This window comes from Cynocephalus volans, chromosome 2 (assembly GCF_027409185.1).
Source record: "Cynocephalus volans isolate mCynVol1 chromosome 2, mCynVol1.pri, whole genome shotgun sequence".
Taxonomy (NCBI): domain Eukaryota; kingdom Metazoa; phylum Chordata; class Mammalia; order Dermoptera; family Cynocephalidae; genus Cynocephalus; species Cynocephalus volans.
In genome coordinates this window covers 118,583,125-118,596,314 of record NC_084461.1, presented here as the reverse complement: position 1 = coordinate 118,596,314, position 13,190 = coordinate 118,583,125, and the positions used below count along the sequence as shown (strand labels likewise).

The following is a 13,190-nucleotide window of genomic DNA, read 5'->3' as shown; positions in this document are numbered from 1 at the left end:
GAGCTGAGACAGCATCTGTCCCCTCTCCAACCCCTTTCGGCACAAACCTCTGACCTGGGACTGGCCTTGCCTGAATTGTGTAAGGGTACGGTGGTTCTATCCATTAACTGTTAGAAGTGTAATGGAGGTAGAGAGGGGGGAATACCCTACATTCTAACCCTCTAGGGAAGTAGGAACTTGAAAAGTCAGGTGGGCAGGGTATCTTAACTGTGATGAAATAGCCCAAGGGCTGCCCATTGAAACCGTATTGGACTTAATTTCTGTGACTCTAGGGCTCAAGAGGACCTGTGAGTAGAAATGTCAAGTGTCAGGGAGACAATTACAACTGAATTTAAGGAAGACAGTTTTGTTTTTTTTTTGGCTGGCCAGTTAGCTGATTTGGGAGAGCGTGGTGATGGTAATACTAAGGTCAGGGGCTCAGATCCCTGTACCAGACAGCTGCCAAAAAAAAGGAAGACTTTTTAACACAGGCATCTTAGCAGTGGGTTGCCTTTCAGATGACAGGTTCTCTGTCACTGGGATTCAGGCAGAGGCTCTCCTAGAAAAGGGACCTATGTGGGACAGTGGTTGGACAAAATGAGTTCTCACGCCCTCCCCACACTCAGCGGTCCCATCATCCACGTGAAGCTTTTCGAATGAGAGCCAAGCAGGAATCAAGATTGAGGGTGCAAGATGGTGCCAATCCCATGCCCTTGACTGGAAGTGCTCCTGGAGGGGAGAGGAGTCCCTAAGATTTACCCTCTCCTTCAGCATCCCTCTGATTCCTGATGACTCCACAGGGGCACACTACTCCCGCTTTGACGTGGGTGCACTTGTGACTCACTCTGGATGTGGCAGATATCAGGCCCACCCATCAGACCTCCTTCCCAAGCTTCCTAGGACTCTACTTCAGTAAGAAATGAGCACAAATATGGTTGGCATGGGGGACCAAGGCTTTGTATACTGAGTTCCTGACACCAGAACCAGGCAGTCTTCAAGATCCCCAGAAGAGCAGTCAGAATATCCACAGGTGAAAGTTTATTTTGCTGAGTCACTTTTCCCCCTTGGCTTCTCCTGCAAACCCTTGGCTGCTCTTCTAAGTCTCACGTTGATCACAACATTTAATCCCTAGGAATGGAATGTTCCTTCTTTGCAAAAAGTGGGGAGGTGGGGAGACAGGAGGGATGTCCTATTCAACTGCCTCCAGCCTCTCAGGTTACAAGGTTTCAGGTGTGCAGGATGACCACAGGGCTGAGTAACCCAGAATGCTGGGGAGCTGGGTGTGGCTTTGCTTTGGCCCTTGCAGCTGACTCTCACAGACACTTGAGCTGCTTCCCTGATGACCACCAGCTATTTACAACTCGCCCCTGTCTAGGACCTGAATGTAGCCAGTCCCTGCCTTTACCCCAGACTACAGTTGTGTTGTGCTTTGCTTAGGGAGGCTCATGAAAACTTGTAAACAAACAGGGCTTACCGGGTCAGATTCCAGGAAGTGAGAGGTAGTAAACAAATCCCTCTGGCCTCCTTGCCTCTGGTCAGCCTGCCAGCACTCCCTCTGCCTAAACCACCATGTCCTGCCCTCCTCTGACACCTTCAAGTGTCTCCTCATTTTGCCCACTTCACACCCCTGCCCACTTTGAGCCTCTCAAACCCCTGCAGGTGAGCCCAGCAGGAACTCTCATCCCCATTTAACAAATGAGAAAACTGAGGTCCAGAAAGGGCCAGAATGCAAGTCCCTAGGTCTCCATTACCCCAAGACCCACAAAATTTCCACTTCAAGCCACTTCCCCTTTCACAATGCATTCATGGAGGAATTCTCTAGACCTGAATGGCCACCTACTGCTTAATGTTAGTTGAGGATGAAGGGAAGAATGAGGGGGATCACCACTGAATACAAACCTCTAGACCAGGGGCAAGCCCACCCTTTATTGCTGTTACCTAGAACTCAGAGGTCCCAGCCATGCCAGAGAGGCCTAGGCTCCATTCCCAAGCCGGGAAGACAGATGCCTCCAGGCCCTGCTCCTTGCTTCACCCTGTCATGGTCCCAGCCAGACCTGACATCTTACCCCATGATCACACCATGGCTAATTCTATGCGCCCAATGGCGCCCTCACCTGGCGACAGATGAATCAGCAGCCATGATGATCTGATTTCACCAAGACCCCAAGCTGAGTGGATAAAACTTCTTTCTTCTCTCCCTCTGACCAAGCCTAGTCTGGAGGCTAACAATATTAGTTGGTTTTCTGTTTCTTATAAAAGAACACCTTAAACTGGGTAATTTATAAAGAAACAAAATTTATTTCTTACAATTTTGGAGACTGGAAAATCCATAGTCCAGGGGGCATATCTGGTGAGGGCCTTTTCTGGATGGGAACCCTCTACAGGGTCCTGTGGCAACACAGGGTATCACATGGCAAGAATGACAAGAGCTCTCTAATGTGCTTCTTATAAAGCCACCCACAATAACTCATTACTCCAAGAATGGATTAACTCATGAGGGCACAGTCCTCACAATCCAATCATCTCTTATAGGCCCCACTTTTCAAATATCATAATTGGATTTCCCACCCTCTTAGCACTGTTACAGTAGGGAAACAAGATTCCAACACATGAATCTTTGGGGGACACATTTGACCCGTAGCACTTTCCTAGCCCCATCTGCCAGCCAGCCCTATCTCACTCAGCTGGTCCTAGAAAGCTCTCACTTGATCCTCTCTGACCATGGACCCTCCCCCTGGAATTGGACTTTAGAGATCAGATATTTGCCACCCTCTTATCCCATTATACAGATGGAGAAACGGAGGTATGTCAAGTCAGTGGGAAAGTGAAGACTCTTCACTCCTGGGTTAGCCATATTTTCCTATAAAACTGTGCAAAAAGCCTTGGGGAGCGGGGAAGAATTAATAATAATAATAATAAAAGAGACTTGAGTCTGAGTTTGAGTTGGGACACCTAAGGAGATGTCATGAGCACCCCAGGAAAGGCAGAGGCTCAATGGGAACTTTTTGTTTTAATGTTTTAAAATGGCTTCTTTTGCTTAACATTGTTGTTGCAACTAAGCAGTTGTATGGTATTGCATGTAGCTGCGTTCCCCCCCCCCCTTTTTTAAATATTCTCTTTTAAAAAATTGTAGGGCCGGCCCATGGCTCACTCGGGAGAGTGCAGTGCTGGTAATACCAAGGCCACAGGTTTGGATCCCATATAGGGATGGCCGGTTAGCTCACTAGGTGAGCCTGCTGCTGACAACACCAAGTCAAGGGTTAGGATCCTCTTACCAGTCATCTTTAAAAAACAAAAAAAAAATTGTAGCAAAAAAATACATAACTTAAGATTCACCCTCCCAATGATTTCCAAGTGTACAGTACAGTATTGTCAACTGCATGTGCATTGCTGTGCAGCAGATCCCCAGAACCCGCACCCCATCCTGCCTCTACACCCACCAAACAACTCAATTCCTTGTCCCCCCCCCAGCCCCTGGCATCCACCGCTGTACTTTCTGTCTCTATGATTTCAACTGCTCTACCCTAAGTGCCTCATGTAAGTGGAATCATGCAGTATTTGTCTTTATGTGCCTTTTTCACTAAGCCTAATGTCCTCCAGGTTCATGCATGTTGTAGCAAATGACAGGATTTCCTTCTTTTTTTAATGCTGAGTAATATTCCATTGTACCTATGTACAACATTTTCTTTATCCATTCATCTCTCAATGGACATTTAGGTTGCTTCCACCTCTTGGCTATTGTGAATGGTGCTGCAACCAACAAACTCTTTAGGTGTGGAGCTGAGACAGTAAATAAATGGGCTATGGGCACTGGGGAGCAGGGTCCCTTCAAGGACACTTCAAAGCTTCTGTTCAGCCTTGGGTTGTGAGTGAGATACAACGGAGGCTGTGGCATAGACAAGACAAGGGCTGGGTTCCATACGTCCTGAGCCACTGGCCGCAGCCTCCTTTCCATTGCTCTCACACTGTAGCGGTGAGCATGGTGGGGTTGCTGGAATAGTCTTAGATCTGCTCCAGCTTATAAAACAGTGGGAAATCACTCACCAGCATCAGCCCCTGGCAAAGGGCATGAGGCTTCCCACTAGGATTGACAAATAAAGAACAGGATGTGATATTCGGAACATACTTATACTAAAGAACTATTCATTGTTTATCTGAAATTCTAATTTAACTATGTATCCTCTGTTTTTATTTGCTAAATCTGACCACCCTCTCTCCTACCCACTGAAGGTCTCCCTCACCAGCCAGCAATCAAACCCTCCGTAGCCCTACCTAGGCTCCCTCAGAATGGGTCGGCACTGACACTTCTGAATCAAGCCTGGCTTGGAGCACTGGGCAGTGCCACTTTGCTACATTAAACTTCCCCTTAAGTCGCCTGCTTAACTGAGCCCCATCCTTTTCTTCCTCCCTTTGACTCTTAGCAGGGAGTCTGCCTAAACTCCAAAAGGCTGACCTAAAATCCATATGTTATGATCTCCTCTTATCAGGGAACCCCCAAATGATGATCACGAAGCCTCCGGTCCCTCTGCCTGTGTCTCTCATCAGAGGAATGAAGAGTGGGTGTCTGGGGAAGACACCCATAGGCAGCTGGGGGCTTGGCTTTCACAGTGTGAAGGAGCTGGCCTTTGTGGACCTCCTCAAAAGCCTGGCCGTGTGAGGCTGAAATGTGTGCGTCTTCTGGGAAGGGGAAGGTCGTTGTGGGACCACTTTGAGCAACCTGCATTTCCCAACGTGGGTCACAGGCACCTCTTCAAGTCCTGGAACCTTCGTCTCCAAGAAAAGGTGCCCATGCAGCCTCCTCTGGCCTCTCTGGGCACAGACGGAGGCTGTAATAAATAAGAGGGCCTGAGGCCAGCTCTGGGAGGACCCAGCACTCCCTCTCTGACCCACTGTTCACTTCCCTCCTTTCTTTGGCAGGCCCTGGGTCTCCTTGGCCTCCCCACCCCACCCGGGCTGGGCACCCAGCAGGCCTCATCCTGCTTATTTTCCCAGGAGGTGTCTTGTCCCTTAACTGCCACCCTGTCCCTGAGGGCTGACAGAGAAGACCCCTCAGCCCTGGCTGGCAAAGGAGAGGTGCTGGTGTGTAGGAGCCTGAGGAAGGACAAAGGAGGAGGAAGGCTGGAGCTCTGTGATTGGGGAATGCAGGGGACTTGAGGCCCCTGAGCTGGATGCATCTGGGCTGGGGCCTGGCAGGCAGCAGGTGGCGCCCCAGACACTACCTTGTAGGAATTGAGAGAATAAGGTACTTCAGGGAGGGCACAGGAGACCTCCCTCACCCCCCTGATGATTATCTGAATGAAGTCTGTCTCCCACTGTGGCCTGGCCTCTCTAGAGGAATATGTGGTCACCACTGCATCCTTAGGGCCCCACAGCAGGTGCTCAGAGTGCTGAATCAGTGCATGCAAGAATGAAGGGCGGATGGGTGACACTCCCCTCTCTGAGATGTCCCACGTGGCCTCCCTCACATCCCTATGCCACTGGCTGCCAGTCCTGGCTGAAAGAGAACTGGCCTGCCATGGGGGAGCTGTGACCAGGTCAGGCCCACACTCCTGCTGTCCTGTCCTGGAGGCTCTCATGGGGAAGGGACATCAGAGACAGCAGTAGGGAAGAAGGCCTAGGAGCACCAATCAGATGTAAGACCCCTGCCCTAAAGCTGCCACGTGGACTTGAACAGGTGCGGGAAGTGATCCTAGAGAAACTTGGACTGGGAAGGTAAGGCCAGGCCTGCTCCTCAGCCTCCTGTATCCTCGGTGGAAGGGGGTCAGAGGGACCTCACAGCTGTCTGTTCCTTACTCCATAGGAGCCTGGGTGAATCCCAGGCGACTCAGGGGAAAGCTGAGGGCCTCTAGGGCTGCCCTGGCCAGTATGATAGCTTCTAACCACATGTGGTGGCTATTTAGCACTTGAAATGTGGCTAGGACAAATTGAGATGTAATATAAGCAGGACAAAATACTAGACTGAAAAAAAAAGTGAACTATCTCATTAATAGTTATTTTATATTGACTTTATGTTTCTTTTTTTCGGTGGCTGGTTTGTACAAGGATTGGACCCTGGACATTGGTGTTGTCAGCACCACACTTTTAACCAACAGAGCTATCCAGCCAGCCCTGATATCATGTTTAAATGATTGTATTTCAGATATAATACGTTAAAGAAAATATATTATTAAAATTCATTTTACTTGTTTTACTTTTTAAAAAGGTGGCTACCAGAATTACAGATGTCATTTGCACTGTATTTCTACTCAGTGTTGCCTCAGACCCACAGGACTTGTGAGCCCTCCTGTCCCACATTTATCAGCTGGGTCAGTTTTGCAGGTGTGGCCTTGCTTTGGGAGGAGGGAGGCTCGGGTGCGGTGCCCAGGGTGGTGGGCCCATGGAGCTGACAGACCCTTGCCACAGCCTCGTCAGCCCCAGGATTGATTTCCTGCCAGCACCCCTGCTAACTTCATGGTTCAGGACACTGAGCCCTTCCCACTCACAGTTGAGCTGCCAGATGGCTGGGGTTGGTGCCCTGAGAGGACACCCATAGTCCCGTTAGGGTTCCCTGGCCACCCAGCAGAGATGTGGCCCATCGGTGAGGGAGGCCTCCCTCCCTCCACAGGCATTTAGGGAGCACCCCTCCACCGAGCTTTATTTCTAACGCCTTGGGCACTGCAGACCCCCCAGAACTTTGATCTGGAGGAACTCTTGGGGACCTACCGTCTATTGCACCAATCCTCTGTGGAAAACAACTAAGTCAGTGGCCCCAGAAGCTAGATTCCTTGAGTCCCAGTTTACCCTTTTTCCCACACAGCCTTCCCTTGGTCCCTCAGAGGAGGCTCAAGACTCTTCCATGATACAGCTTGGTGAATCTTTGCACATGCTGAGCCCTTTGCCAGGAATGCTCTTTGTCCCACCCTCCTATGCAGCTCCCCTTGGGCTAATGTAGTGGATTGAATTATGTACTCCCAAAACTCACTGAAGCTTGAATTGTGTCCCCCAAGTTTTATGTATTAGAAACTTAGCCCTGCCCCCACTGTTAAAAGGGTGGGAAATCCTATTATGGTAGGTTGAAGAGGTGATTGGATTGTAGGACCGTGCAGTAGTGAATGGATTAAAAATGGTGGTCAGGGGAGTGGTTCTGAGGGCTTAAGAATAGGAGAGTCTGTGTTTTGCTCTCTCTGCTTCCACCATCTTGCAATGTGAGACCCCTGGGTCACTGTCACCATCACCAGATGGACTTTGGACTTCCCACCGTCAGAAACGGTAAGCAATACATCTCATTTGTCTTTATAAATTATCCAGTTCCAATTATTTTGTTATTGGCAAATAGTCTGTTTAGCAACCTAAACAGACTAATACAGCTAGCAACTATTTATTGTGTAGGTCTCCACTGCCTGGAGGCCGTACAGAGGCAGGGCGTGGTGATACGCACAGCACCTGGGCAGAGTGAGGCGTATGGTCAACGACTAATTGTTGAATGAAAGAATAAATGAATGAAAGCCATCACTTCCTCAGAGAAACCCTTCCTGAACTTCCCTGCCCCCAGCCCAGCTCAGGCCTCTGTAGTAATTACCACAGTTCCCTCATTGTCTGTGTCCCCACTGGAGTGTGAGCTGCCCCAGCGTGGGGGAGTATTTGCTCAGTAAATATAACAAATGAAAAATATATGAAAACAAATGAAAAAAATAACAAATGAAAAACAAACCCAGGCAAAAATGTTTGCTGTTTTAGGGACATACCCCGGAGGCTCCTCCCAGGGCAGCAGTCCTGCCTTTGAGACAAACTGTACCTCTTACCAGAAGTGTGACTTTGGGTATATTCCTTCTCCTTTCTGCATCCCAGAGGTGATCACTGTGAAGATGAAATGCAATACTGCCCTTAAAGCACAGCCCCTGGTGTGTGCTGAGCACCTACTATGACTATCACTATTGATTCCTTAGGAGGCAGCAGCAAGTCCCCTGGGGAACTCAGGAACTCTTGCTATTTTGCTGAGCCCACAGTCGGGTGTGTGTATGGGACCCCCAGAACACCCTACACCATCCAAGGCAACGGAGCCTCACACCAGCCAGCACAGAAAACATTGCTTTATTAACTGCGTTTGCCAACACACGAGGAGTGCAAAGGGCTCCTTGAGACACAGGCCCTGGCGGGGGCTGGGGTCTAGAAGCCCCTATGAGTGAGCAGGACAGGATGGGGCTGGGAGCTATGCAGCAGCGGCAACACAGAATCATGCAGGGCACAGCGGGCACTGGCCGCACTGAGGCGACCATACATTCTATTGCTCGTCAAGGGTTGCAAACATGGACAATGTACAAAAAGGAGAAATAGGTCTTTGCGTTAATGAAAAATACATTTTTTCTCTACAAAGGAATCTTTTCTAATACAAGAAAATAAATATTGCAACATAAGCCAAAAATAATTTAAAATTGCTCTTTTCAATATATTTTCTATATTTCTCTTGTATATTAACAAATGGCACATCACTTTCTTTGAAACAAAGACAGAAGGTGTCTCCTCCTGTGACATTCATATCATCCCTCCCACCCCCCAAACCGATGTGGAGCACAAAGTGTTGGTGCATTTGAGGGAGAAGGTGGCAGGAAGTGCCTTAAAGAATAATCAAAGGTCCCAGACTCCTGCCCTGGCTCTTTGGCCAATGTGGCCAGCTGGGCCAGAGGCATGGCAGAGTGGCCTCCCCAACGGCCTACAGGGATCCAGATCATTCTGCAGAACTTCAGGCACGGGTGGAGGTCAACCACATCTGGCAGTGAGCAAGGAAATGCCAAGTCTAGCTGTTGCCAACGTTTGTTAGAATTGGGCAGCTGAATCTTGAGGATTGCCCCAGCAAGTCCCGCAGTGTGCCCCTACACAACAAACAGACATGCATGCACCTAGACACATGAGACGTGCCCTGGCACACACACACACCCACAGTCCGACACCCATCTGGAAACCTGGGTGGCTTCTCCAAGGAAGCTGAGGTCCTTGCATTACAAATGCTCACACAAGGTCACAAAGTCAGAGCTCATTTAATAAAATAAACCCTTCTACCTTTCTTCTCCTTATTTGTCTCAAAATACATTTATGATACATAAAAATACTTTCCTTGCACATTATCCTTTGTCATGTGATGGGGGGAGGAGGTGGTGGGCAGCCAGGACTGGTGAGAATGGGGGACAATCGCCAGAATGAGTTACAGAGCAGCTTTGCCCTCCCCGAGGAGGAGAGTGAGTATGGGCAGATGTGGTCAAGAGAAAGATCTGCCTCAGCCTCTGGCCTGAAGGAGGGACCTGTCTTGGTCTCGGGGGCTGCAAAGCCCTCTACACTGTGAACAGGAGGCTGGAAAAAGGGTGGAAGAGAAAGGGCCTGGGATGGGGAGACTGGCATCCTGTTCCCTTGCAGCCTGGTCGATATCTGGAGGTGGAGACAGCTGCCTGGTGAAGACTGCTGTAGGGCCTGGCCTGCTAGTGAGGGGGCCCACCAGCCAGTCAGCCTAACAGACACCTGGGCTCTGCAGGCCACAGGGGTAGTCCAGTCCAAAGCATATCACCAGTAGAGAAGCAGGGGAGCCAGAATCCAGGGGCCAGCTTGAGCAGAGGCTGAGTAATACCGGTGGCCCATCTGCTGCCCAATCCAGGCCCTGGCTGTGGAGCTGGGCCTGCCCCGAGGCAAGGCCAGACTCACAGCCCTCTCTCCCTAATTTTCCACCTACCCCCAGGGAGCCCAGACACTGATCCAGATGCAGCAAAGGGATAAGGGGGCAAGTGCTGAGAATGCTGGACCCTGAGCCTTCCTGGCACCCACCCATGGTTGTTCTTTAAGCTCAGCCCTTTGCTTCCTGCAGGGACATACCGGGCAATCCAGCACAGACAAGGTTGTGACCCAAAGCATGGGGAAGGTCTGTTCAAAGGCAGTAAACAGAGACTGGGGTTGGGATGCTGATGCTGACACTGCACTGGTCACTACTACCAAGGCAGGCAGGCAGACTAAACTCTACATGGTAGCTCATGCCATCCCAACACCCACAACCCTTGAAGCCCACCCCACTCCCGCTGGGTCCACCTGGACTAGACAAATTTGTCTGATCCTCTGAATGTAGTCACTTTGTTTCCTGTTTTGCTAAAATTCACATGAAATTGAGTGTTGATGACAGCGCCACTGTCGTACCTTGATCGTTTTGGAGTCGGGGTTGAGGGAAGGTCAAGCTGTTCCCCATCCCACTTATTTGCTCTTTGTGTATTTGTGTGGGGAGAACCACATGGTGAAGACTTCCCATGCTGGTTTTGCTGTCAGTATTTTCCCCACTGTGAGGGTGAGTTTAGGAAAGCTCACAGTGGGCCCAGCCCAGGATCTGAAATCCAACACCCGGGTACAGTTCAGCAGCAGAAAAGCATCCTCTTCCAAGAGCCTGGGTTCTTCTTGGGTGTGTGCAATGAACATGTTTCTACGCTTTGTTGCTAAAGAACTCCGTTTAAAAAAAAGTCCAAGTGACGAGTTGTCAGGTCCAGGCTGTGCTGTATTATGGTCAAAGTATTCTTTGGCATCCACAGAATGATTCGACTGATTCACTGGACTTTTGCAAGGTTCTTGTTGGAGAAGTTCTGGCTTTACCAGTGGCGGAAGTGACCCAGGAGTAATTCATAAAAGAAAAAAAAATGTTTCACTAATTCCTTTTTTTTGTTTGTTCCCTGAGCTATCACCCTGGGGCCACTCCACTGAAACTCTTCAGAGCAACTACCTGGGACCTAGAGGGAGCGCAGGGAAGCAGGACAGTGGTGGTGGGGAGAGGAGGGGCACGGCCGGGACAGGGGTTAAGGCTCTGAGGGACAGAGGAACAGGAGCATCCAGCAAGATTTAAAACAGCCCCAGCGGGCCAACACTGGCCCATCCTGGGCCCCGGGATCCCACTGCTTGTTGGAAGGAGGAGTTTCCGAAAGGAAACTGAGGAAGAAGCTCATCTCTTAGCAGGACTAGGAAACTTGAAAAGGCAAACGGTCTGGTCTGGTCCGCTCTGTCTGGAAGCAACCAGACTTCAGCCAAGACTGGCCCCAAAGGAAGGAAGGAAGTTGGAGCCCCAGAGTGATTCACTGTAGCTGGCTGGTCTGAGCCCCACACCCCTGTCTGGGCACTGGCCCTCCCTGTCAGCCCTCCACCTGCACTGGTGGCTTGCTGTTTGGGAGTCCCCTGAGTAAGTGGCACAGCTCAGGAAGGATTCTGGGAACCCCTTCCCAGAGCCACTGGGCTGGGCGCTGGCAGGGGTGGAGCAGCAAGGGAAGGGAGGGTGGCGGGGTGGGCGGGCAGGCCTCGATGATGTGGGTTGATCAGGAGCAGCTTTTGGTTCCCCTGGAACCAGCGGGCTCTCCGCACCTCCTCAGTGCTTTCTCATATAAACTCGTTGTGCTTGTGACAGTGAGTAGACTCTGGCTGGATATCACTTATACTTCCTTGGGGACCAGTAGAGTACAGCAGGACCCCCCAATGGACCCCAGTGGGATTTGGGGACAAAGCGGGGTAGGCCCTGGGCCAGCCCATCTGCCATGAAAATAATGCCCAAACAACAATCTTTGTCACCCAGTGGCAGCGGGCTGGAGTCCTGAGCTCTTTCCCCTTGCTTCTATCTAGCCAGGAGCCCAGCAGTGCCGGGTGGGCCGGGACAGGGATGGTGCACAGGACCTGGCATGGTCCTTGTGCAAGAGCCGTGGAAGGAATCCTAATATCCTAGGCCAGCACAGAGGAAAGACAACAGTGTGGAATTTGAAACTCTCTCTATATTAAAAATAAAACCACAACAGTGTGCCAGCCTCGAGGGTCTGGGACACTCAGCAGAGATTGGAAATGGCAGTTGAGACTGGGCTGAGGCCTTGTCGGGGACCAGGGCAGGGCCTGGGACAGGGGTAGGTGTGAGTTAGGAGGCCAGTACCCCCATGCGGACCACCTCCTCAGTCCCTGCCTCCCGGGGACCCCGCTGCACCCCGCTGTCCCCAGCCTCTACGTCTGAGTCGCTCATTTCCCCATCAGAGAAGTAGCCATCAGTCTCAGCGTCAAAGTGTAGGCTGACCTTTGGCCTCTCAGCCACAGTAGGAGGTGGCTCTGTCCCAGCATCAGGCCTGGCACCCGGTGATCTCCGGGTTACCTTGCTCTCGCGGGGCGGCCTGAGCCGGCCCAAAGGCTTAGGGCTCACCGTAGGGCCAGGCACTTGGACATTCGAGTCAGCAGCCATTGGGTCTGCCTCGTCTGGGGTCTCAGGGACCAGCGGTGGGGGGCTTTCAGGGGCTGCTGGGATGGGACAGTCCCCAGCTGTAGGGCTGGACGGCAAGTGAGAAGACGTCCGCCGTGGTGGTTTTCTGGTAGGTGGCCCCTGGCCCCCCTTGCCGCTGCCTGCATCCTGGCCCCAGGGCTTCTTGGGGGGTTTATCTGGAGTCGTCCGTGAGCCGGGCCCATCCTGTGGTGGTGGTGGTGGTGGTTTCTTCTTGGCAGTCAAGCGGGCACGGCCACGGGCCTTCCTGGCAGGGTCACCAGGTCGCAGCGAGGGGTCCCGCATGAAGCTGAGCAGCGTCTCCTCGTCTTGCAGCAGCTCCTCTGACAGCAGCCCCGGGGCGGGGTCCTCGCGGTGCCCATTGTTCAGCGACCACTCACTCATGGCCATGTTCTCTGCTGTGATCTGCACCGACTGGGCCAGCCAGCTGTTGAAGAAGGTGCCGTCGATGGGGAATGAGGTGGACAGGCCTGGCCGAGAAGAGAGAGGAGGTAGGTGAGACACCAGCAGGTGTGTATGTCCCCCTCTTTCAGGAAGACCCCTGATCCTCCCAGCACACAATCGAGCACCTTCCTCTCTCGTTCCCTCTGTGCTAGACACAGGAGAGCTATCTTGTTTTGTCCATCCCTCCTGTCAGCGCTGCCAAAGAGTAGGGACCATGCCATATGCCCTTCTGCACAGAAGGATGTCCTACCCCCAGGACTGGCTTCATTAATTTGTGGAATGGAGCACAAAATGAAATGTGGCCTCCTTGTTCAAATATTAACAAGAATTTCAAGGTGGCAACAGCAGAGCACTAAACCAAGCACGGGGGCCCTGTCCAACTGCACAGGTTGTGTCCCCATAAGGCTGCCCTGCCCACCACCCCTCTGGTGAGGACCGGGAGGAATAGAGGAAAATGCCCTCAGGCCACCAGAGGGCGCTGGATTTTTCATGAGCGTTGCCTCCCAGAGCTTCCAGGCAAAGAACC

The 13,190-nt window shown here is 51.5% G+C and overlaps 1 protein-coding gene across 1 annotated transcript in view; it reads right to left on the bottom strand.

Annotated features, from left to right (window-relative positions):
* Positions 1-11,731: 11,731 nt before the first annotated feature.
* Positions 11,732-13,190, bottom strand: part of JADE2 (jade family PHD finger 2) — a 37,455-nt gene continuing 35,996 nt past the window's right edge. The window contains exon 11 of the mRNA XM_063086294.1: positions 11,732-12,690. Coding sequence (XP_062942364.1) covers positions 11,870-12,690 — 821 coding nt within the window. The 3' untranslated portion in view covers positions 11,732-11,869. The remainder of the gene's footprint in view (positions 12,691-13,190) is intronic.